Source organism: Podarcis erhardii, assembly GCF_964252035.2.
Source record: "Podarcis erhardii genome assembly, chromosome: 5".
Taxonomy (NCBI): Eukaryota; Metazoa; Chordata; class Lepidosauria; order Squamata; family Lacertidae; genus Podarcis; species Podarcis erhardii.
Genome location: NC_138509.1, coordinates 101,472,244 through 101,496,051, shown reverse-complemented (window position 1 = coordinate 101,496,051; position 23,808 = coordinate 101,472,244). Strand labels below are relative to the sequence as shown.

The following is a 23,808-nucleotide window of genomic DNA, read 5'->3' as shown; positions in this document are numbered from 1 at the left end:
GCAGCAGCAAAGGAAGAGGAGTGATGCATCTCTCTACAGCTGCAGGAGACTCAGCCCTTCTCCGGCAGGAGAGGGTGCTGAAGGCCGAGGCTTGTGCAGTGGGGGCTTTGGGCGCACAAACAATCCTTGCAGCCCTGCTTGAATTTGGGGGCAGCAGGGCCCCACTGTCAGTGCTCAGGAGGGCAGGAGCAGAGACCTGGCCCTCCTTTGCTTCCTCTCCTCCTTGCCAGCCCGGTCGTGACTTGCAAACCCGCCTTGGAAGCCCCCTTCCTTCCTTCCTTCCTTCCTTCCTTCCTTCCTTCCTTACTGTGGGGGAAAATGCCTTCTGCAAGGTCTCCTCTCCTTGGCTGCCTGGCATGGGCATGGGATATGGAGGGGCATCGGGGCTTGTGGCAGCTGCTGCTGCTGCTGCTGCTGTTGGCAGTTCCTTTCCCTTTTCAGCCTAGTGGGAATTTGTGGGGTGGTTGTGGTGATGACATGTTACCGAGGTCCATCAGAGGAGGAAGAGCGTTGCGTTTTTCAAATGAGCAGGGGTTTTTTAAGGAGCTGCTCCCAGTTGCCTTTGCAGGCAAGACTGGCAGGGGGCTTGTCCTGGGAAGCCGGAGGTTCAGTCTGGGTGGGAGTGGAGGAGGGAGCTGGTTCTGGGCCCCCCTCCACAGGGGGTTACGTACGCCAGGCTATTTGGGGGGCAGTTTTAAGAAGCACTTTTCTGCAAGCGAGGGAGTGGCAGTGCAGAGGGTGGGGGCCCCAAGGAGATGGGGGACTGGGCAGCATTGCCCCCTTTTTAACATGTGCCGGGGGGGGGGCGTTCTGTGGGGAAACTGATGCTTCCATTTTTAAAAACAGAACAATCTAACAGCAACCTTGGGAATCTCTTCCAGTTTCTCTCTTGTGGGCAATTCTTTGCCTAAATCACATTCCTGCTGCAAAAACTGGCTGCCTGTTTTAGCCACTAGGAAGCATCTGTGGTTGTTCCTTTTTCACCACACGGGGGCACCTTTATTTAGGTATTAATCAGGAGAGAACCACAAAGATCTGCAGTATTACGGGAATGCTTTGCGAATGAGCCTCACTTCTGTTAATCGATCTGGAGTAAAAAGATGGGTTGTTGTTTTTTTGTTAGCTTCCAGACCCACCCCCACTTTATGACTGTTAACAGACACCCAGAGCAGGAGGAGCACTTGACCAGAGCTGCTTCAGTCATCATTGAATAGTATCCTAGAATGGTAGAGGGGGTCCCAGGGGTCATCTAGTCCAACCCCCTGAAGTGCAAGAATCTCAGCTACCAGGATGAGTCTGTGCTCCTTCCATGATGTGCCAGTGTAGACCGGCTTCTGGGAGTCGCCATCGCAGCCTGTTGTGCTCCAGTTCTGGGCTTTTCCCCTTGGGAGCGTCTGCCTGGACACTGTAAACAGAGTCTGGACTGGATGAGGTCCTGCTTGGCCCCATCCTGCTGCTGCTGGGCTCTTTTTGGAGGTCCGCTCCCTTCCTCCTCCTCCTCCTCTGCACCCACAGCAGCTGGGTGGGCGAGAAGCCCATTGATCCCTGCCGGATGCCCTCCTGGGAGGCCGGGCTGATAAGAGGCCCCTCCAGTCCGCGCAGCGGAGATGGATGTCCTGGCCAGTGCCTCCCGGCAGCAGCAGCAGCAGCAGCAGCGAGGGCCAGTGGACAATGGAGCAGCCGGGAGCCTCTCTGGAGAGAGGAAGTTCTCCTCCTGAATTGGCTTTTCCTATTGCGATAAGGGAGCGCACAATACAGCCCGCGTCTCCAGGCAAGGCAGCCTCTGTGGCGGAGCTGTGGGGGGCTCTCTGGAAGGGGCGCAGGTTGAGGGGCGTGGGGGGGGGAGGCCTTGGGGGAGGACTTTGCTTGCAGCTCAGCAGGATCTTCACGTTGTGCTTCGCCTGGGGACTGTGAAACGGACAGAGCAGCTTGGTGGGTGGCATCCATTTTGCTAGTCATACAATCGTAGAGTTGGAAGGGACCCCCAGAGTCATTTAGTCCAGCCCCTGCAATGCAGGAATCTCAGCTCAAGCACCCCTGACAGGTGGCCACCCAACCTCAGCTTAAACACCTCCAAGGAAGGAGAGTCCACCACCTCCAGAGGGAGACTGTTTCACAGGTGAAGAGCTCTTACTGTCAGAAAGTTGAAATAAATAAAAAAATTGTCCAGTAGCACCTTACAAACCAACTAAGTTTGTTCTGGGTATAAGCTTTTGTGTGCATGCACACTTCTTCAGATACGAAAGCTTATACAGTGGTACCTTGGGTTAAGAACTTATTTTTTCTGGAGGTCTGTTCTTAACCTGAAACTGTTCTTAACCTGAAGCACCACTTTAGCTAATGGCACCTCCTGCTGCTGCCGTGCGATTTTTGTTCTCATCCTGAAGCAAAGTTCTTAACTCAAGGTACTACTTCTGGGTTAGCAGAGTCTGTAACCTGAAGCGTCTGTAACCCAAGGTTCCACTGTACCCAGAACAAACTAATTTGGTCTCTAAGGTGCTACTGGACAATTTTTTTTTTTATTTCAACTGCGTCAGACCAACACGGCTACCTACCTGTCAGAAAGTTCTTCCTGATGTTTAGTTGGAATCTTCTTGTAACTTGAAGCCATGGGTTTGAGTCCTACCCTCCGGAGCAGGAGAAAACAAGCTTGCTCCCTCTTCCATGTGACAGCTCTTTGAGAGATTTGAAGATGCCTCTTCTATATCCTCTCAGTTTCTTCTTTTCCAGACTAAACATACCCAGTTCCTAGATCACCTTGGTTGCCCACCTCTGCACACCTTCCAACTTGTCAACCTCCTCCTTAAATTGTGGTGCCCAGAACTGGAGACAATATTCCAGGTGTGGCCTCACCCCGCAGACTGTTAGTTTCCTTGATCTGGATACCAGAAGCCTGTGGGTGCCGCCGTTTCGGTCGTGTGTTCGCCTTTTTGCTGCTGCTTGAATTTCACCTGAAAAACAGGCCTCTGTGCCTCCTTGCTGACCTGGACTCTGAATGTTCCCACTGGAGATGGGAAGAAGTTTCTGAAGCCCCCTTCTGCAGATCCAGGGGATCCACAATGAAGGCCTGCCCCTCGCGCTCCCCACTTCCTCCCTCTTCCAGCCGGGGCTCCCCAGGCAGCCTCTGCCCCTGAATGGGGTGTGTGCGTGTACAGAAACTGGTTTGTTCCAGGGGAGCCTGGCTGGGGCAGAGCTCCACACCTGCACAATGGCAAAACGGAGCTTTGCTTGGGGGGGGGCAGAGCTGGCCCAGAGTGTGCTGGTGCATGTGATGTGCAATTGGGGAGGTGGACAGGTCAGCCAGCCGCTCTTGCAGGGGGAGGCCAGAAGGGGCCCTCTTCCCTTCCCCAGTCTCCAGAAGGGCTCCTTTTTATGCTGGACAGCCTGGAAGGATTACGATCTCTGATCTCACTGCTGGCCCAGCCGCATCTCGCATCTTGACAGGGGTCTTATCAGCTCTGCAAGGCTGGTGATAACTCACCACCCCCCAAGCCTGTGGCCTCAGGCCATTGTGTCTGCCCACTGGACAATGGGGCCGAGGGAGCCAAGGGAGGGGTCCCTGGTTTGCCCTCTCTGAGAGTCCACAGGGCTCCTGCCCAGGGGAGGGGATGCACAGGGCCCAGGACAATAAGCAGTTCTGCTGAGAAGTCACATGCTGTGCTGCAGTCCGTTTTGTCTCCCCTTTTGTCTCCCCTTTGTGGGGTGGTTTGTTTCCCTCCTGATAAGATACAGGCCTGGGAGCCAGATAATGTTTTCCATGAGACAATGCTCACCCCCCTCTTGTCTTTGCCCTTTGCAGAGTCCAGTGGGGACTTGAGGCTGTTGGGATCCCGAGGCAGGGCTCCTGGGCTAGGGGGTCCTGGTGAGATCCCAGAAAAAAGAAGTAGCCAAGGAAGCAACCGGGTGTTCCCCAGTTCCCTGAGCAAGGGAGAGGAGGAATAGATGAGTCCCTGAAGTCCAGTGGCATGGAAACAAATTGGGAGCTGGGGACAATCTAAGGAAAATACTTGATCAAATTCTCCTAATCCAAAGTTATCAGCAGAGTGTTGAATTTGGAGAAAGAGCTATAACTCTCTCTGTCAGCAGCCGGTTCCCCCATCAACTACTCTGCTATGGGGTGAGAGGCCCCCCAGCTCTGATATTTGCTCCACTGCAGGAGAAGCTGGCTCTGCATCAGAGCAAGGCAGGCAAAGGGGAGGGATCCAGCAGATCCTGGCAGGTCATATCATAGAATCATAGAATCATAGAATCATAGAGTTGGAAGAGACCACAAGGGCCATCGAGTCCAACCCCCTGCCAAGCAGGAAACACCATCAGAGCACTCCTGACATATGGTTGTCAAGCCTCTGCTTAAAGACCTCCAAAGGAGGAGACTCCACCACACTCCTTGGCAGCAAATTCCACTGTCGAACAGCTCTTACTGTCAGGAAGTTCTTCCTAATGTTTAGGTGGAATCTTCTTTCTTGTAGTTTGGAACCATTGCTCCGTGTCCGCTTCTCTGGAGCAGCAGAAAACAACCTTTCTCCCTCCTCTATGTGACATCCTTTTATATATTTGAACATGGCTATCATATCACCCCTTAACCTCCTCTTCTCCAGGCTAAACATGCCCAGCTCCCTTAGCCGTTCCTCATAAGGCATCGTTTCCAGGCCTTTGACCATTTTGGTTGCCCTCCTCTGGACACGTTCCAGTTCGTCAGTGTCCTTCTTGAACTGTGGTGCCCAGAACTGGACACAGCACTCCAGGTGAGGTCTGACCAGAGCAGAATACAGTGGCACTATTACTTCCCTTGATCTAGATGCTATACTCCTATTGATGCAGCCCAGAATTGCATTGGCTTTTTTAGCTGCCGCGTCACACTGTTGGCTCATGTCAAGTTTGTGGTCAACCAAGACTCCTAGATCCTTTTCACATGTACTGCTCTCAAGCCAGGTGTCACCCATCTTGTATTTGTGCCTCTCATTTTTTTTGCCCAAGTGCAATACTTTACATTTCTCCCTGTTAAAATTCATCTTGTTTGTTTTGGCCCAGTTCTCTAATCTGTCAGGGTCGTTTTGAAGTGTGATCCTGTCCTCTGGGGTGTTAGCCACCCCTCCCAGTTTGGTGTCATCTGCAAATTTGATCAGGATGCCCTTGAGTCCATCATCCAAGTCGTTGATAAAGATGTTGAATAAGACCGGGCCCAAGACAGAACCCTGTGGCACCCCACTAGTCACTCTTCTCCGGGATGAAGATGAACCATTGATGAGCACCCTTTGGGTTCGGTCAGTCAGCCAGTTACAAATCCACTGAGTGGTAGCATAGTCAAGACTGCATTTTACCAGCTTCTTTACAAGAATATCATGGGGCACCTTGTCAAATGCCTTGCTGAAATCAAGGTAGGCTACATCCACTGCGTTCCCTTCATCTACCAGGCTTGTAATTCTGTCAAAAAACGAGATCAGGTTAGTCTGACATGCCTTATTTTTCAGAAATCCATGCTGACTATTGGTGATCACAGCATTCCTTTCTAGGTGCTCACAGACTGTTTGCTTAATGATCTGCTCCAGAATCTTCCCTGGTATTGATGTCAGACTGACTGGGCGGTAATTATTTGGGTCCTCTCTTTTCCCCTTTTTGAAAATAGGGACAACATTTGCCCTCCTCCAGTCTGCCGGGACTTCGCCTATTCTCCAGGAATTCTCAAAGATGACTGCCAGTGGTTCTGAGATCACATCTGCCAGTTCTTTTAATACTCTTGGATGCAGTTCATCTGGCCCTGGAGACTTGAATACATCTAAACTAGTCAAGTATTCTTGTACTATCTCCTTAGTTATTCTGGGCTGTGTTTCCTCTGCTGAATCATTTGCTCCAAATTCTTCAGGTCGGGCATTGTTTTCTTCTTCAGGTCGGGCATTGTTTTCTTCTTCAGGTCGGGCATTGTTTTCCTTGCGGCACTTACTAAATGCAGAAACCGTCACTGTCATGCTCTGAAGGATACATGGACCTGTGTGTTATCAATGAGTGAAGCATGAATGGCTACAGATTATTTTTAAAAGGGGGAATAAAAATACATTTCACATCCACCACCCTTAACTGAGAATGAGACCTGCCTTAGATGCAAGACCCTCACAGCCTTTGTCAGCTGGGGCCCCGGAGGCTGTGGCAAGAGGGAGCCACCTTGGAAGCCCAGGGCTTGAGGGCATTGGCTTCTTCGCTTTGCCATGGCTTCCTCCTCTGCCTCCCCCTCCCTCCAGCTGCTGCTTCTTTGGGCAGGGGTCTGCTGAGACACAGCAGGCAGTTCCTCAACCAAGCCTGGATCCTGAACCGAGAGCTGCTTAGGAGGAACAATGGCAGAGCGTGTGTCTCTCGCCTGTTCCTGGATCCGTCTCTTGGCAGGTGGCCAGAAAAGACAGTGGGTGGGCAAGGCAGTGGGAGAGCTCCGAGGTGCCATGGTCTGCCTCTCACCTCTGAGAGGAGGGCATCCTACCCTTGGCTGGGAAATGGCATGGCCCTGAACACCTACAGAAGGGGCCCAGAGGCAACCGGTGGGCCTGATCCAGCTGCTGTTGTTGCTGCTGCTGTAGGGTCCTCCTTGTCCTCCAGAGCCTCTGGTGCCCCCACAGCTTCCATCCTTGTGCCACAGGGCAAGGGGGCAGCAGCTGTCCATCAGCACTGGCAGAAAACCGACCCACTGCTTGCTGTGGCTCCTTCTCCCTTTCCCTCTTGGGGCCAAACTGCGCAGGGAGCAGCAGCCCAGTTGGTAGCTGGGCACAAGGGGCGGAAAAGTCCGCAGGGGGGAGTTTGCAGGCCACAGCGCAAGGGAATGTGCGTGAGATGCATCCCTGCTTGGAGTCGCCTTCATTGCAAAGACATTTCGAAGGAGACGTGACTTAGAATAAGAAAGCCGCTGTTTGTTATTGGAGGTGCGTTCTCGGCTAGGCAAGAGGACCAGGCTGGCTAACGGGTTGGAGAAACAAAGGCCGCTGTGTTTGCCCACTTCGTTCCCCGAGGGAAAGGGATCCAAGGTGACCTCCTTGCCACTGGTGCTCCAGAAGGAAGCAGGAGGCAGAAGGGAGAGAGGATGCCCCTCAGCCGACCAGCCTCCACTTTGCAGGACAGGTCAGCGTGGAGACCAAAGGGACAGGAGAGGCAGCTGAGGAATCGGAGTTCCCTCCTCCAGCTGCTATTTCACCCAACCTTCCCCCGCATGCCAAGTTTGCTTCTCACTTTCAGGAGAAAACCCCTCTTGGGACGCAGCACCACTTTAATTCTGGAAGGTCGGATGCAGAAGCACCACTTGTGGACCCAGCGGGAGATTTTCTTGTGTTCTGAGGTCCCTTTTTATTTCCCTGTGAGAAAAAGACAGCATCAAGGAGCCCCTTCACAGAGAGCTTGGAACATCAATTAGCAGCCCAGCAACAAGGACGTCGTTTGTCCAACTCCTCTTTGCCGCTGAAAGACTTTGAGAGGAAGCAAAGAACAGTCCTGGAAAAGGAAAAAAAACACACACACAAACCCAGATTTGCTGGTTGTAACACGTCAATGGCCAGAACCATGTGAGTAAATATTGAAGCTCCCCATGGAAAGCAAGCCCTGCAGGGGGCTGGGAGTGGCACTCACAGTGCACTTGGATACCCCTGGGGGAATCCTTCCCGGGGCTTGTTAAAGGGTCCCTGGAAGGATGCCAGGCAAGAGGACAGAGAGAAAACATGACTCTCCTGAAGACCCCAGGGGTGGCGGGAGGAGGAGGCAGTGGCTGGAGGGTGGGGAGGTCCTGCTCCAGTGGACAGGAGTCCATTGCGGGAACTGGTGCAATGCTGCGGGCCAACTGGTAGGGATCCAGCCTTAAGCAGCTCAATAGGCAAATTACCGTATTTTTCGCTCTATAAGACGCACCAGACCATAAGATGCACATAGTTTTTGGAGGAGGAAAATAAGAAAAAAAATATTCTGAACCTCAGAAGCCAGAATAACGAGGGATCGCTGCGCAGTGAAAGCAGCGATCCCTCTTGCTGTTCTGGCTTCTGGGATAGCTGCGCAGCCTGCATTTGCTCCATAAGACACACCTTACTTTTTAGGAGGGAAAAAGTGAGTCTTATAGAGCAAAAAATTCTCCACCGCTGCTTAACATGCACATCAATTCCCTACACAGTTTTAATTGCACATTACCTTCTTTGCTCTCAGACTGATTGATTTAGGGATTTGTGTATTCTTTATTTAAAAGATTAAGATATCACCCTCTCCTATGCACGAGATTGCTTAAAACAATTAAGTTCACAACCAACAGTAACACTCGGAAAATGCCCAGATCTTCCAGGATATCTCTTGGCAAGTGTGAAGTTTGAATGGAGGCCTCCAGAGGTGAACGTGATCCCTGTCTCCTTGCCTGAATTCCCAGGACGAGAGAAGAAAGGAGGGCCTGTTGTCTCTTCTGGCTGGGCATCAGGTTCCCTGGAAGAGGAGGTGCCTGATCTTCAACTGGTGTTCACCCTGGTCTCAGTTGTTGTTGTTTAGTCATTTAGTCGTGTCCAACTCTTTTTGACCTGGACCAGAGCATGCCAGGCCCTCCTGTCTTCCACTGCCTCCTGCAGTTTGGTCAAACTCATGTTGGTAGCTTCAAGAACACTGTCCCACCACCTCGTCCTCTGTCGTCCCCTTCTCCTTGCGCCCTCCATCTTCCCCAACATCAAGGTCTTTTCCAGGGAGTCTTCTCTTCTCATGAGGTGGCCAAAGTATTGGAGCCTCAGCTTCAGGATCTGTCCTTCCAGTGAGCACTCAGGGCTGATTTCCTTCAGAATGTGTAGGTTTCATCTTCTTGCAGTCCGTGGAAGCTAATCTGGAGCAAGTCCAGCATCCTGTTCTCACAGGGGCCTGTGGGAGACCAGCAAGCAGGATTTGAACTCAAGAGCAACTGGTTTTTGGAAGCCTTGCTGCCTCCAACTGGGCAGGCAGAGCAGAGCCATCCTGGCTAGTAGCCCTCTGTAGCCCTCTCTTCCTCCAGGAATCTGTCTAATCCTCTTTTAATGCCATCCCAGTTGGTGCCCACAGTTAAACTATGTGCTGTGTGGAAAAGTCCTGTCTTTTATCTTCCCTGAATCTCCTGACATCCAGCTTCATTGGACGTCCGCCAGGTCTCGTGTGTTGAGAGTGTGCGGTCCAAGATTTGAAGGTGGAGAGTGGGAATGGGATGGACCGCTTTGTCTTGGCTGCCCTCAGAATTGGCTTGCTGAACCCAACGGCCATTTTCACGGAGCCGCTCTCGACCTGCCTGCCCCAGGAGCCTTGGCAGAAAGAAAGGCGGCCCTTGGGAGACGGGCGATGCCCTCCTTCCGACGCCAAGGACATCTGATTAACAGGAAGCAGCTCCCATTCATCAGGCCGGATTCTGTTTTGCCCCAAAGAGAGATCTGAGAGCTAACCTGGTCAAGAGGAGCTGAACCGGGTGAGGAGGAGCCAGCGGTGGGAGAAGACGGAAAGCCTTTGAGACTGGTGCCCCCCCATAAGATAGGTCCCCCCCATAACAACCCAGGCTGCTTGATGAGGATGCAGTCAGGCTTCTCTTATAGTGTGGGTTTATATTGTTAATGGAGAAATGTGAGGGCTCCCTTGGACAAAAAAGCAAGGGCACCAACCAGGAAAATTGGAACAAAACAGCAGCCAGTAGGCTTGGTCTTTATTGAAAGTGTCACGACAGGACTCCCACTCACTGCAAGACAAAGCAAGATGGAAGCCCCAAACAAAAGAACCCCCAAACTTTTATTAGCTGCTACTCCCCATGTTACACCCCCCAAACTACATCCCTAATACATCATGAAAGGGGAGGTCTGGTGGCAGTAATCTGGGCGTCCTGGACCCTGCCCCATGGTTCCCCTTGCCCTCCACCAAACACCCATCGAGTGTAACAAAAGAGACATTTACATTTCCCTGTTTCCCAGCCAAGTTCATACCACCCTTTTGTCTTCATCTGGGTTTGTTATTTCTGGAATGGCTACCTGTCTGGCACTCAGGTATCAGGATGCCAGGGATTATCACTCAGACAGAGGGGCTGCTGAGTAGCTGAGCTCACATGTCTATATGGATTTCTGAAGTTTTCCCTGTACTGTAGCAGGAACCCCCCCCCCCCAATCATTCAGTTTGTACAAACTTCACACACACTCTGTTCGACAGTGGAATTTGCTGCCAAGGAGTGTGGTGGAGTCTCCTTCTTTGGAGGTCTTTAAGCAGAGGCTTGACAACCATATGTCAGGAGTGCTCTGATGGTGTTTCCTGCTTGGCAGGGGGTTGGACTCGATGGCCCTTGTGGTCTCTTCCAACTCTATGATTCTATGATTCACTCTCACTCACACACTACATACGCTACATTTCTGTTATAAATTCATACAAAATCAACCATACATCGGATTTGCACTGTTCCACTTTTATTTTACTCCACTTTTATTTTACTCAAAAAACTTTTGAAATTCCCCTCCTGTAGGTCAAGCCCACCCCCAGAAACATCATGCATACATTACAGAAAGGAGGGGTTGAGGGAGGAGTTGTGGTGGTAACCTGAGGGTCCTGTCACCTGGCTGGTTCCCTTCTCCCCTTCCCCATGAGTCATTTTCTGAAGACAAAAGGTAGTCACAGTTTCCTGCCCCCTGAGGGAAGATCTGATCATTGTCCTTTGTTCCAGTCCATGCTGAATCCACTCCCATATGCAAGTTCTTTGTGATCTTGATTGTCTTCTGTCTAGGACCATCAGGGTTGGCATAGCAACTGGGCAGGGCTCCTGTGGATGTGCTGGGATGGTCAAGGGATTATGGCTGCCCTGTATCAAACCTTCCCCATTTTGTAGTCCTTCCTTCATGGAGTAAAATAAAAGTGGAACAGTGCAAATCCGATGTATGGTTGATTTTCTATGAATTGATAACAGAAGCGTAGCGTATGTAGTGTGTGAGTGTGAGTGTGTGTGAAGTTTGTACAAACTGAATGATGGGTGTGTGTGTGTTTCCTGCTACAACCTGGAAAGTATTCATGGGGAGGGGGAAAGGGGGAACCAGCCAGGTGACAGGACACTCAGGTTACCACCACAACTCCTCCCTCAACCCCTCCTTTCTGTGATGTATGTATGATGTTTCTGGGGGTGGTCTTGATCTACAGGGTGGCAATTTCAAAAGTTTTTATAAGGCCTTGCACACCATTTTTCTGGGTCCCTCCTCTCTCCTGCAAGTGAGGGGAGCACCGTGTTGCAACAGATCAATAAAGGCCAAACCTACAGGCTGCTGTTTTGCTCCAAGTTATCCTGGTTGGTGTCTTTGTTTTTGTCCAAGGGAGCCCTCGGATTTGTCCGTTAACAGTACATAGATACATTTATCATTTGGTATTGTGCAGCAGAGGCCCTTTGAAGAGATAGGAAGAAACTGCGACAAAGTGTTTTGTGGGGACAAATCACAAAAGTCACAAAAGTGATGGTGCTGGTTTTGGTAGTGGGCTGCATGTGCATGATATCTGTTGGAGGGGTAAACCCCACCCCAACCTATACATAAATTCCTGCAACACTATCCTGTCAGCTGAGCAAGGGGCGGGTGGGCCTTTGGGTGGGTTGGTGCAGATCTGCCGCTGGGTGAGCCCTGGCAGAGCAAATGCCAGCCCACCCTCAGAGCCCAGAGACCCCCCCCCAAGACTCTGGCATGGAGACAGGAGTTTGCAGCTGGCAGGAAGCTGGTTGGGCTCCGTGACTCCGGGGTTGGCATCCATTATTCTGCGATTCTGCGTACCACGGTTGCCGTTGTGCCAGCGAGAAAGGAAGCATTCCGTGATCGCTTTTATCTACTCCATAAAACTGCTTATGCAAGGACCTGTTTATGTGACCTGCTTAGCACAAGGACAGTTCCTTCTTCTGGGTCAGACCACAGCAGGCCCTCCCAGCCCATTGTCCCGTTTCCAAGATTCCCGCCGGGCGTCCCAAATCTTCACCAGATGCTGCACATGGAGTTCCATGTTTGGAGAGCACAGGGAACCCGCGTGGGATCAGACCAAGGCAGGTCCACCCAGCCGGGCAGCCTATTGCCTCCCGCCTCCCGCCTGATGCTTCCAGGGAGCCTGCAAGGAGGACGAGGCCACAGCGCTTGCCCCGCACACGGCTGGTGTGTAGAGGGACAGGCCGTTCCTGAACATGGAGGATGCACTGGCTCACGGCTGAGAGCTGCCAGCTCTTCCTCCTCGGGGAGTTTGTCTCATGCCCCTTCCAAGCCCTCCAGGGCATCCGTAGGCCAATATTGGGGTGGCAGCAACTTGTTGAAACCTGTGGGGCAGTGGCATAGTGTGGGTTGCCAGGATCCTGGGGAGGCCAACGGACAGGGCGCATGCGCCCCCAACTACTGGACAGTGTCTGATTCATGCAGGAGACTGCAGCCTTCATGGGAGAGGCTGCCTGTTGTCCGGAGATGCCACTTCCTGGTTTGTGACCGAGGGAGCCGGCGTGCAGCTTCCGGGTCATGTGGCCAGCGTGACTAAGCCACTTCTGGAGAACCAGAGCAGCGCACGGAAACACCATTTACCTTCCTGCCGGAGTGGTACCTATTTATCTACTTGCGCTTTGACGTGCTTTCGAAATGCTAGTTTGGCAGGAGCAGGGACTGAGCAATGGGAGCTCACCCCGTCATTGCGGGGATTTGAACCTCCAACCTTCTGATCGGCAAGTCCTAGGCTCTGGGGTTTAACCCACAGCGCGAAACAGAAAATTTAATTGAGGAAGGTGGCTGTGTTGGTCTGACGCAGTTGAAATGAATAAAAGAATAAGAAAACTGTCCAGTAGCACCTTAGAGACCAACGAAGTTTGTTCTGGGTATAAGCTTTTGTGTGCATGCAGACTTCCTCATCTGAAAGCTTATACAGTCATACCTCATGTTATGTTTGCTTCAGGTTTCACGCTTTCAGGTTGTGTCCTGCGGTGACCCGGAAGTACCAGAAAGCGTTACTTATGGGTTTCACTGCTTGTGCATGCGCGGACGTGCAAAATGACGTCATGTGCATGCGCAGAAGCGGCGAATCGTGACCCACATGTGTACAGGTTGTCTTCTTTTCAGGTTGCGAATGGGCCTCCGGAACGGATCCCATTCACAACAAGAGGTATCACTGTACCCAGAACAAATTTAGTTGGTCTCTATGGTGCTACTGGACAAATTTCTTATTATTTTTAGAATATTTAATAGAAATTACACACACACACACACACACACACATATATACACACAGTAATACCTCTGCGAACATCTGCCTTGTCTAGCATCCATTCCGGCGAATGTCTGGGGCAAACCTGGAAGTACCGGAATGGGTTACTTCTGGGTTCGCTGCTCATGCATGCACAGAAGCACAAACTGCTCCATGTCTGCGCACAGATGTGGCACTTTGCCCTGTGTCCTTTTCAGCTAGCGGCTGGGGCTCCAGAATGGATCCTGGTCGCAAAACAAGGTATGACTGTGTGTGTGTGTGTGTGTGTGTGTGTATACACACACACACACACACACACACACACACACACGTATATTTATACACACTCACATATACGGTATATATATTGTTGTTTAGTTGTTTAGTCGTGTCCGCCTCTTCGTGACCCCCTGGACCAGAGCACACCAGGCCCTCCTGTCCTCCACTGCTCAAACTCATGTTTGTAGCTTCGAGAACACTGTCCCACCATCTCGTCCTCTGTCGTCCCCTTCTCCTTGTGCCCTCCATCTTTCCCAACATCAGGGTCTTCTCCAGGGAGTCTTCTCTTCTCATGAGGTGGCCAAAGTCTTGGAGCCTCAGCGTCAGGATCTGTCCTTCCAGGGAGCACTCAGGGCTGATTTCCTTCAGAATGGATACGTTTAATCTTCTTGCAGTCCATGGGACTCTCAAGTGTCTCCTCCAGCACCAGAATTCAAAAGCATCCATTCTTCGGCCACCAGCCTTCTTGATGGTCCAGCTCTCCCTTCCATACATCACTAGTGGGAAAACCAGAGCTTGAACTAGACGGACCTTTGTCGGCAAGGGGATGTCTCTGCTTTTTTTTTTTTGCTTCCCCCCTGCTTTTTAAGATACTGTACTGTCTACACACACACACACACACGCGCAGATATCGAGACCGTGCTCCAGGACCCCTGCCAGTTCCCCCCCCCCCTGCGCGCTCCGACTGGCTGCCCCCCCCCCCGGGCTCCTTCCGGCTCCGCCATTCCGGGGCGGGGCGGGCGTGGGCGTTGCCGGGCAACGGCGAGAGGCCGGCGAGCGGAAGTGGGCGGGGCCTGGCGACGTCGCATCCGGCGCGGCGGGGCTGAGGCGCTTCCGGCGGCGGGGGCGCAGGCGGAGAGCTGAGGCGAGCCCCCCCCCCCGGCCGGTCCCTCCGTCCGTCCGTCGCCGAAGGGGAGCCGGGAGAGGCGGAGGCGGAGGCGGAGGCCCGGCAGGGACGCGGCGGCGCCTGCGCAGAGGGGACCCGGCCGGCGTCGGGCGTCGCGTGGGAAGCGGCTGACACGTGGAGGCGCCTGGCTCCCCTCCGGGCGGAGGCCGCAGGTGGGTGTCTCGGGCGCCGGGCTCCGGGCCTTCCCTCCCAGCCCGGCCTGCCCGGCCCGTGCCCCGCTCGGGGACCGGAGGTCGGACGCCGCTTCCTCCGCTCGAGCTTCGGCTTCTCGGTCGCTGCCTCCCCGGCCCCGGAGCAGGAGGTGGGGAAGGGGCCGCGGCTCGGACAGGCGCCCCGCTCGGCCCCCGGCCGCCTTTCCCTCGGCCCTCCAGCCATAGATAGGCGGGTGGAGAAGAGTCTTGGGCGGAGGGGCTGTTGGCCGAGTCCGCCCTGCCCTGGCGGGTTTGCCCCCGGGCCACGGAGCGGTATACAACACCGCACCACCCAGCTGGCCCAGACCTGCTTCTTTCCCTAGATCTTGCCCTGTTGGGAACCCATAGATCTTCCTATGCAGAGTGTGCACAACGAAACTGCAATTGAACTGCATGATGGCGAGATGTGGGAGCACCAGTGGCTAGAAGCATCTGGGGAGAGAGCCCCGAGGTGTTGCTGCTGCTGGTCTCCTTGAAGGGCCTGCATGGAGAGGGGAACTGTGGTGGCCCTTCAGACATGGCCAGAGGGCAGCTCCCATCATCCCTAGCCTGGGAGTTGGGAATGCAGCCACACCTCTGAGTGACATATTTCTCTCCCCCCTTGGCTTCAGGGGGAAGGGCGGTAGCTCAGTGGCAGAGCTCCTCCCTGCTCAAGGTGTGAAGGGCGCCCGGCTCCCCGGTATGGCGTGGGGAGACCCCCAGCTGAAAATCCAGGCATCCCAGAGGTAGCAGGACCAATATAGAAAGAAGGCTGTTTCCTTCTCTCCTTGCGTTTAGATGGGCAGCTGAGGAACCTAGCAGGTCCCCCCAAAGAGGGACTTCCACAACCCAGGTGCCACCAGAAGTTGGCACCGCTAATGGAGAGGGCAGTTCCAGAACCAAGGTGGGCACTGAAGAGGTCCAAATACTCTGTTTCATCCAGGAACACTTGTGCCTGGGCTGCCACAACAGGCTTGATCACCTTGTCACCTTGACCTAAAGCGGCCTGTTTGGCACCAGACAACCAGAATTCACTGAGGTCCATTCAGAGCAATTCTGTTTCCCCCAACATCAGGAGGGGGTCTTACTAGGATCCTTCCTGTGGTTTCAGGAAGTGCCCCTTCCCTTAGGGAGGTACTGTCTGCTCCCACCACCTCCAAAAGCCTAGGGCACCCATGGCCAGCCTCTCGCCCCCAAGGATTCTGTAGCTGGGCTGGGCAAGAACCTTGACCAGAATCTGTGGTCTTGGTCAACGCGTGTTTGAGCTGCTTTATTTGCAGAGTGTTTGCAGTGGGTCGCAAAGGGGAAGGGCCCCCGCCTTGCCCATGAAAGGTCCAGTGCTCAGGCCCCAGTGGCAGCATTCCCAGGCAGGGCTGGGAAAAGACTCCCTGGCTGAAGTCCTAGAGAGCTGCTACCAGTCAGTGTAGGCAGTACTGAGCTAGATTGTCAGTGTAGCTGCCTGTGTTGATTTGCAAGAGATTTCAGAAGTATGGTGTGTTTATTTTGCTCTTGATGACACCGTGAGCTGCCTCTGGCAGGCCCTGTCCAAAAAGGTGGCAGCATAAATGATTTTGTACATATATAAAACGTTTCAGTCAATGGAGGTGCAGTTTGGATAGAATACCAAGATTCCTCGCAGCTTCGCATGTACGCCTTGGGTGGTTGTCTCAGCGCCAGAATAATCAGCACCAGCCCTCCAAGCAGCCGCTGTGGAAAAAGCTGCTCAGAGAGGCTTTGGAATCTCTTCCTTAACCCTTTCAGAGGCTGGGGGAGAGAGGCTTCAGGATCTTGGGGCACACGGCTGGTCTAGGTGGGCTCTTGAGTCCCCACAAGAGAAGCGTCCCTCCCTTGGCTCCCACCCTCCCACCAGCCTTCTTTGCGCATGCACAATGGCACAGGGCTTTCCTTTTCGTTTGCTTTCTGCCAAAATGCACTTGCAGCAATTAGAGGTGCTTGTTAGGGGCGGCCGCTGGGATCCTGTCCAACGGGCTCTACTGGGAGCTTGCAGATCCTTGCCAAACTCCCTGGAGATTTCCCTCATTATGGGAGTTAAATTTACAAGGAATGGCAAAATGCAGAGGGAGTGATGACATATTGGGAGCAGGGGCATTCCATTAGGCTCTGTGAGAACTTCCCCCTGTTGCTGAAAGACCTGCTAGTTCTCAGGGTGGGGGTCAAGTTATTAAATAACTTCTGAAGCCGATCAAAGTTTACTGGATTTCTGTGACTAAGTGCTAAGTGCTGCTTGGCCTTGAGATGAACCTGCCCAGGAATAACCAGGGGTAAAGTGCGGGCTGAGGGACGCTGGTGGCGCTGTGGTCTAAACCACAGAGCCTAGGGCTTGCCGATCAGAAGGTTGGTGGTTAAAATCCCCGCAATTGGGTGAGCTCCCGTTGCTCGGTCCCTGCTCCTGCCAACCTAGCAGTTCGAAAGCACGTCAAAGTGCAAGTAGATAAATAGGTACCGCTCTGGCAGGAAGGTAAATGGCATTTCCGTGCTCTGCTCTGGTTCACCAGAAGTGGCTTAGTCATGCTGGCCTTGTGACCCGGAGGCTGTCTGCGGACAAATGCCGGCTCCCTCGGCCTATAGAGCGAGATGAATGCTGCAACCCCAGAGTCGTCCGCGACTGGACCTAACGGTCAGGGGTACCTTTACCTTTAAAGTGCGGGCTGAGTGCAAAAGTTTGGGTTGCCTTCCTGTGGAGCATTCACAGTGCTGGACCACAAGCGGTTTTTTGTTTTTTTAAAAAAAGGACCAGACAGATTCATGGAAGAGGAGGGATGTCTGGCCTAGTGGATATGATGCCTGCCAGACATCGTTGTGGGTGAAGAGGATGTGGCAACACACCTGCATAAGAGCTTCCGGGCGCATCTGCTTGCTGGAGTTGGATCTGGGGCAGGATGGATCTCCTGGGTCTGTCCAGCAAGGCGGCTGTTGCACAGGTCGGCAAGGCAAGTGCTGGTGCGCCTGTGGGTCACATGCGGCTAGCAGATGGTGCAGAGGACCCTTCCGTGGTCCCTGGTGTGTAAGTAGAAGGGGCATTGTGCTGTAGTTATAATTTGCGTGAGAAAACATGGTGAGGATACCCTGTTAGGTTTTGGGGGCCTGCCGGGGCTGCCGAGTCAACCCTTCAGCGGTAAGCAAAGAGGATCTCCTCTGCACATGAGCAATTCCATCCTTGGGTGTGTCATTGTGCGGAAAAAGGTCCAGTCAAAATCTCTGTGTGTTTTTTCTTGGTGTGCCCGTCAGAAGTGAGTTAGAAGTGAGCCCTGCCAAGTCCAACGAGGACTTGCTCCCAGGTGTCTGCTGGACTGCAGCCGTAACACGTGACCGATGATCACAGATCCAGGCACCAGCAGTTCCTGGGATTGTTACAATCTTTGCTTTCAAATCCAGCTCGGTCAACCACCAAATGCGGCATGCTTTTCGCAACAGAACATATATTTATGTAAAGAATCCACTTTTTACGAATGTAAATACCATTTTGGTTTGGTGCTTGCTAGATACAATGGTCTTCCTTAAGCCTAAACTCTGAAACAAAAGCCCGCATTATACCAGAAAGCCCAAGATGGGAAGTGATAAAATGGGCATTGAGAGGAGGGCTTTGTTGAACCGATCTGGTATGCTTGCAAGATTTCCAGGTATTCACTGAGCAGTGATGTCATGCTTATTGTACCAGGTTTGTTAGTGGAGTAAAGTGTGAAGCTTTGTTTGCTGTTCGGCAACTGAGCCATTCTAGCAGCAGAAGTAGTTTCTTGGGAGGAGGCTGGGGGGCTTGTCTGTAGAGTCAGGGAGTATAAAGTTGGACGGGGGTGGGGGTGGGATGGGGGCTGGAAGCCCAGGCTGGGAGCGGCAGCAGCAGCACTCCAGCTGGAGGAGTCCAAGGCGCTGGGAGGTCACTTGCCCCAGGCATGAGCTCCTTTGCACCTTCTGTCCACAGGAGCCTCTTGCAAAGGGCACTGGAATTAATCTTTGTTCGCAGGTACAAATAGTAACTTTTCAAAGATGTGCTTGCGTGGAAATTCAGTAGTCTCTTTGTATATACTGTACAGGAACAATATTTGACATTTCAGGCAAAGCAGAATTCCCGAATAGCAGCACCTGGAGGCATCAGTTGGGTGATCTGCTTAAACTGGAAAGGTCCACCACCCTTTCCCCTCGTTCCTGCAATCTCAGCATCACGAGGCCTCCTGACGACCTGGGCAGGTGCCTTCTCAGGTGGCCAGGCATCTTCCCAGGGGGTTTGTCCCTGTGCCTTCCAGCACTCTGGGTGGAGGTGGAGCCGTTGGTTCCTCCTGGAGCGTTCTTTTCGGAGAAGAACCGCAGGAAGAATAATATCTGTTATTACACAGCGAGATGGACAAAGCCTTTTGGGCCAACAGCAAGCATAGCAGAACGAGGGAGGAGGAGGAGAGAGGCACCAGCCGGGTAGAGGGGGGTGGCATCCTGCAGCAAGCCCCATGGGGTGTTTCAGAAAGGCCATCTCCCTTGGTGGCTCCGCGTCACTTCTGTGAGCAGAGCATTGCTGCGTTGGAGCATGGCTTGCACACGGATGAAACTTTAGTGGTGTTCAGGGAGCTTGGAGCCAAACTAGCTGTTGAAAAGCAGAACTGAAGATCCAGGCCATATTTCAACTCATCCCCAAACGGTTCTAGTTGTTTGGCTGGCTGACTGCAGTAGCAGAAAAAGTGCTTATGGAGTTAATCCGGGCTGGACTCTTGATGCTCTTTCCTCCTCTTGACCAGGCGATGGAGTTGACCACCTGAAAGGGATCTGACCAGGGAGCCAGTGGCTGCTCAAGGAGGATAAGGAGATTGTAGAAAAGTTGCGTCTGTCTTCACAGCAGAAGATAAAGGGCAGCTCCCAGTTGTGAACTTGCTTTTGCAGGAAGGGAGTCTGAGGAACTGAAGCAGGTGGTGGTTCAGGCTAGTGGTGAGCTGAGGAGGACAGGTGTAAAAATTGGGTTTGTGTGTGTGTGTGGGGGGGGAGAAGCCTGCTTCTTGTGTTATAATAACCCACTTGGTGTGTCATTCAGTGAAGCTGAATGTGGGGAGATTCAAAAGAACGGACTCACTCATGCATAGGACCTGCAAGATCACTTAGATCACCTGGGGAGAGTCTGCTTGCAGTACTGCACCCCACGAAAGGTCACAGGGTGGTGACCCCAAAATGGGCATTTTGTGCTCTTCCCCATTTTCCTTCCTCTTCCCTGTTGCTTCAAGTGCCTTGTAGAGACAGCTGTTTCCCCCCAGGCCCTCTTTTAATCTGTAGGAATTCCCTGAATTCCTGTTTCTCTGTGCTTTTGCACAACCTCTTTACTAGTTTTGTGTTGTCTTTTTGTTTTATTGGTCATGCTTCCTACTTTTATACTATATACCCCTTAGAGATACTAAGCCATTTAGAAATGTTTTAAGTAAATAAATATAGCACGTAGCTGAACTACCAAGAAGTGTGATGATGTACACTAACTTTAAAGCGGCTTTCGCAGAAGTTTAGACAAGTTCATGAAGGAAGAGGAGGCTATCCATGGCTGCCAGTTATGACGACTCCCCTTGACCCCCTGCGCCAGAGCCACTTTCTGGGGAGTGTGAACAGGATGGAGCTGTTGTTCGGATGTGTGTCCTTGCTGTGGCCTTGGCTTCTGGCTGGTTGTGGTGGGAGATGCAGCGCTGGACCAGTTGGGCCTCCTTGCGTCTGACCCCCTCGCCAGACTCTTCTTTCTTAATGTGCTTGTATCATGTCCCTGTTTATGTGACTCCCCGTAGCAGTGAGGTCTAGAAAGATTGCAAATTCTAGAGATATTGCAAATGGAGACCCTGGAATCCTCGCGGCTCTCTTCTTTCTCCTGAAAGTCACGAGTCCAGGCCCTCGGTTCAAGTTCCTTGCCAACGTTGACTCTTGGCCTCTTCCAGGAGGGTTGGTTCTTCAGCACTGACCGTGCAGGGCTTCATATTTATTCCACAGAGCAAATGATAACGGACAGTCGGGCTGACTTCATCTGCGAAGTGCTGGCGCCCGTTTCACCATTTTTGCGTCTTGCATTGTGTGTTTACTCCGGTTCTGAGCACAAAGCTGCCCATTGTGTGAGCGAGGAAGGGTTTGGTCGGCTGCATAATATCCTCAATGCTTTTGGGGATGGAGATAACATCGGGGCAAATGTGCCTTGTGCCGGGGCCGGGGGCTTGGCCCCTCACGGGCCGTTAGGGCACTTTGAATAGAGGGGGCTGCGCCATCCGTCTGGTGGCCGCAGACACGTCCTCCACCCCAGCCCCAGCCCGCCTTGCAATTGTTGTGGGGGATGTTTTCCTTTTTCCAAACAACCCTCCAGGGCGAGGGGTGCCAAAAGCGCTCTTGATAAGGCAGCCCAAGCTGCCCTCTGGATGCTTTCTTATTTAAGGGTTGAGACAAAATAGTTCATTGGCGGGGCTTCCCTTGTAGATAGGGGGCTGGCAAGCCCCACTGATAAAAGCAGCAGCAGCTCCAGTGAGGCCAGTCCTGTCTCCTCTGGCTGCTGGTCCAGCGAGGTGCAGCCTGCCTGCCTCTGGCCCATCTTCTCCCTGGCTGGTGCTGCCCAGATGCTGCCCAAGAGAGGAAGGGCCCTGCTGGTGGCAAGAGAGGCAGCCAGGTGTGTGTTGTGTCTTCTAGACCCGGAAGCAGCGGGAAGCGTACCAGCAAACTCGGGGGCTGCTGTGAAGGGGGTGGCCATGTGTTCTTGCTTCACCCTGAAGGTCTCGTGAGGTTTCTCCAGCCTTGTTGTGCAAAGGGCCTGGCTGTTGGCCAACGGCAGCTCCTGGGTTTCTGAGGTCCAAGAGATGGTGGGATTGTCTTCGTTTTTGGGAGTGGACTGTTACAGGGAAACTTTGTTTTCATTTCTCCCCTTCAACCTTTCAAGTTCACAATTTCAAAAGTTCTATTTAAGAATACTCAGCGGTGAGCCCTCTTGCTTATGAGGCAAGTGTAACGTTATTTCAGGAGGGGATTGAAGGATTATTAATTTCCAAGTATTTTCTCTCCTTTCTCTACCAGATGGTGATGATGATGATTTTTAACTTCCTCGTTGGCTTTCTGACTTGTCCTCTGCTGGGAGCTTGTCGATTCTCTTACCTTTGAGTGGATCTGGGGAAATGGCATTCTGTGTTACGGGACAAAGCAGGGCTGGCAACAAGACCCTGTCTTATGGAATTCGCCTGTTCCCTGTGCCAGCCCTCCTTCATTCCATTCCCATCCGACAGTCAGCCAGAAATCTGTGGCTCATCCTTCTTGGGCCGCTTTGGGGGCATTCTTAAAAATACCTTTTGTCCTTCTGCAAACCTTGGGGTTCTCCTCCACCCGCTGGTGCCTCTTGCCATTCTAGATTCATAAGGCTCAATTGGCACTTATGCCGGAGGAGGACATGGTTGGCCTCGTGTGGCCTGAGGTGGGAGCCTCTGTCTGTTCTTAAGCACTTTGTCTTTCCTTTTCCGGTTCTCCCCTTTTAAGGGTCAGGGGAACTCATTTTCTTCATTCCCTGTTCTGTCAATGCTCTTGTCAGCCTTTGCAAACAGCTGTGCTGGCTGCGACTGATGCAGCTGCAGCCCATGAACCTCTGGCTGGGGGCGCCCGGCGGGTGAAGGCTGCTTGGGGAATTCTCCGTCCTCCATGCAGTGGAGCTGCTGCTCTCTGGCTGGCTTTAGGGGTGACCTCCGCAGGGGGCAGAGTGAGGCCAGGGCTGCTGCTGCTGCTGCTGCTGCTACCTGTCATTTGTGTGGTTGCAGCGCCGGTGGCTGTTGCTCTCCTGGAGCGGCTGGCATCCGTGAGAGATGCGGGCTCCTCTTGGGCTCACGATGCCCCTTTGCTCCAAAAGCCTTTCCTCCTCTTTCTCCTAGCCAGTGTTAGAAATGAGCCAGACGCCAGGCACGTCTACTGACTGGCGCGGGTCCACTTGCTGCGCCCAGGTGGAGGTCTCTGGATGCCTGGTTGGCAACTGGGGAAGGCCAAAAGTCACTGAGAAATTTCCCTCAAAGCTTTGGAATGGTTGTCTTCTGGACCGTTTGGCTTGATGTTTTCATGTGCTGTAAACCGCTTTGAGATTTCTTCTTTAAAATAGAAAGTGCTATTGAAATGAAATGAATAATAATAATAACAACTCCATCATTCCACTGTGGTGACAGCAACCTGGGTTTAAGGTCATTTGGGGATTAGGTTATATACCTGAGTTTCTAGCCCTGCTGCTCGGTCCCGTGGCCTCCCCTCAACTGTGCTGGAAAAGGAGCAGCCGAGCTGTGGCCATGTGCAGAATAGTTGGTGGGTGAACCCTTGGCAGCCGGGAGGGAGGCGTCTGGTTGGGAGTTTGTGCCCCTCTGGAGGCCTTGCTCTCATTCTCTTGAAGAACTTCTGAGGGTGGGGATGTTCAAAGAGCTGTGGGCAACTTGGGAACGGAAGCGGAGATGTTCTCCTGCCAGCCCCATGAGCAGTTTTGCCTCTGTGAGTCCTGCAGATGTTCTCAGTGAGGTTTGCCCAGGAAGGCATCGCTGGGCACGCAAAGATACCCGGGGATGGAATGGGCTGATTCTAGTGCCCTTCTCTGAGCCGGCTGCAAACTTTGATGTCGCTCTTGATTCTTGAGGCATCTGAAGCCTTTGATTTGCAGAGTGAAGAGAGGGACATTTGCCTTGGCTGGGCCTTTGAGCCCAAAGGGTGGCAACTCACGCATCCTGCGCAAAAGCCCTTTCATAAATTTAGGGCAGCCAGCAAGATTTATAGAGCTATTTCATCTGGTGGGGAGAGAGGACCGTGTGACCCTTTGATTCCAGTGCAAATGCCTGGTTACAAGATGACTTCACTCTCCAAAGGCAAAACCCATGTTGACTATAGAACATAGCACACCCTCCCTTTTATAACATCACCTGCGAAGAAACTCTTCATTGTTTTGAAGCTAACAGTTAAACTCTGGAGGCTTCCTTCAAGGGGGCGGCACCTTGGTCACTTGAAAACACTCAGCCATAGGTAAGTAATCACAGGAAGTCAGCTTTTTCCCATGGAGGCATTTTTTGCCGTTTGGATCAGCTTGTGGACGCTGTGCCAGGTTTCATTCTGAAAACTCTTGTCTTTTGCAGAAGAGGAAGTTGTAGCCTAAAATGAAGGTATGGGTGGCCTTAGGCCTGTTCAGCATTTTGTACATATTCTGAGCTTGGTTTTGTGGTGTAGCAGAAAGTGGTTATCCCAGGGATTTCTGTGCACCGATGGTGGCTGGTCTGATATATTCGTAAGATAGAAATTCAGCATGCATTGTGGAAAAAC

General features: G+C 52.6%; 1 protein-coding gene across 1 annotated transcript in view; it reads left to right on the top strand.

The window, feature by feature from the left end:
• The first annotated feature begins 21,089 nt into the window (after window positions 1-21,089).
• ATP13A3 (ATPase 13A3) overlaps window positions 21,090-23,808 on the top strand; it is a 40,128-nt gene continuing 37,409 nt past the window's right edge. Inside the window, exon 1 of the mRNA XM_081862905.1 lies at window positions 21,090-21,154. Coding sequence (XP_081719031.1) covers window positions 21,105-21,154 — 50 coding nt within the window. The 5' untranslated portion in view covers window positions 21,090-21,104. The remainder of the gene's footprint in view (window positions 21,155-23,808) is intronic.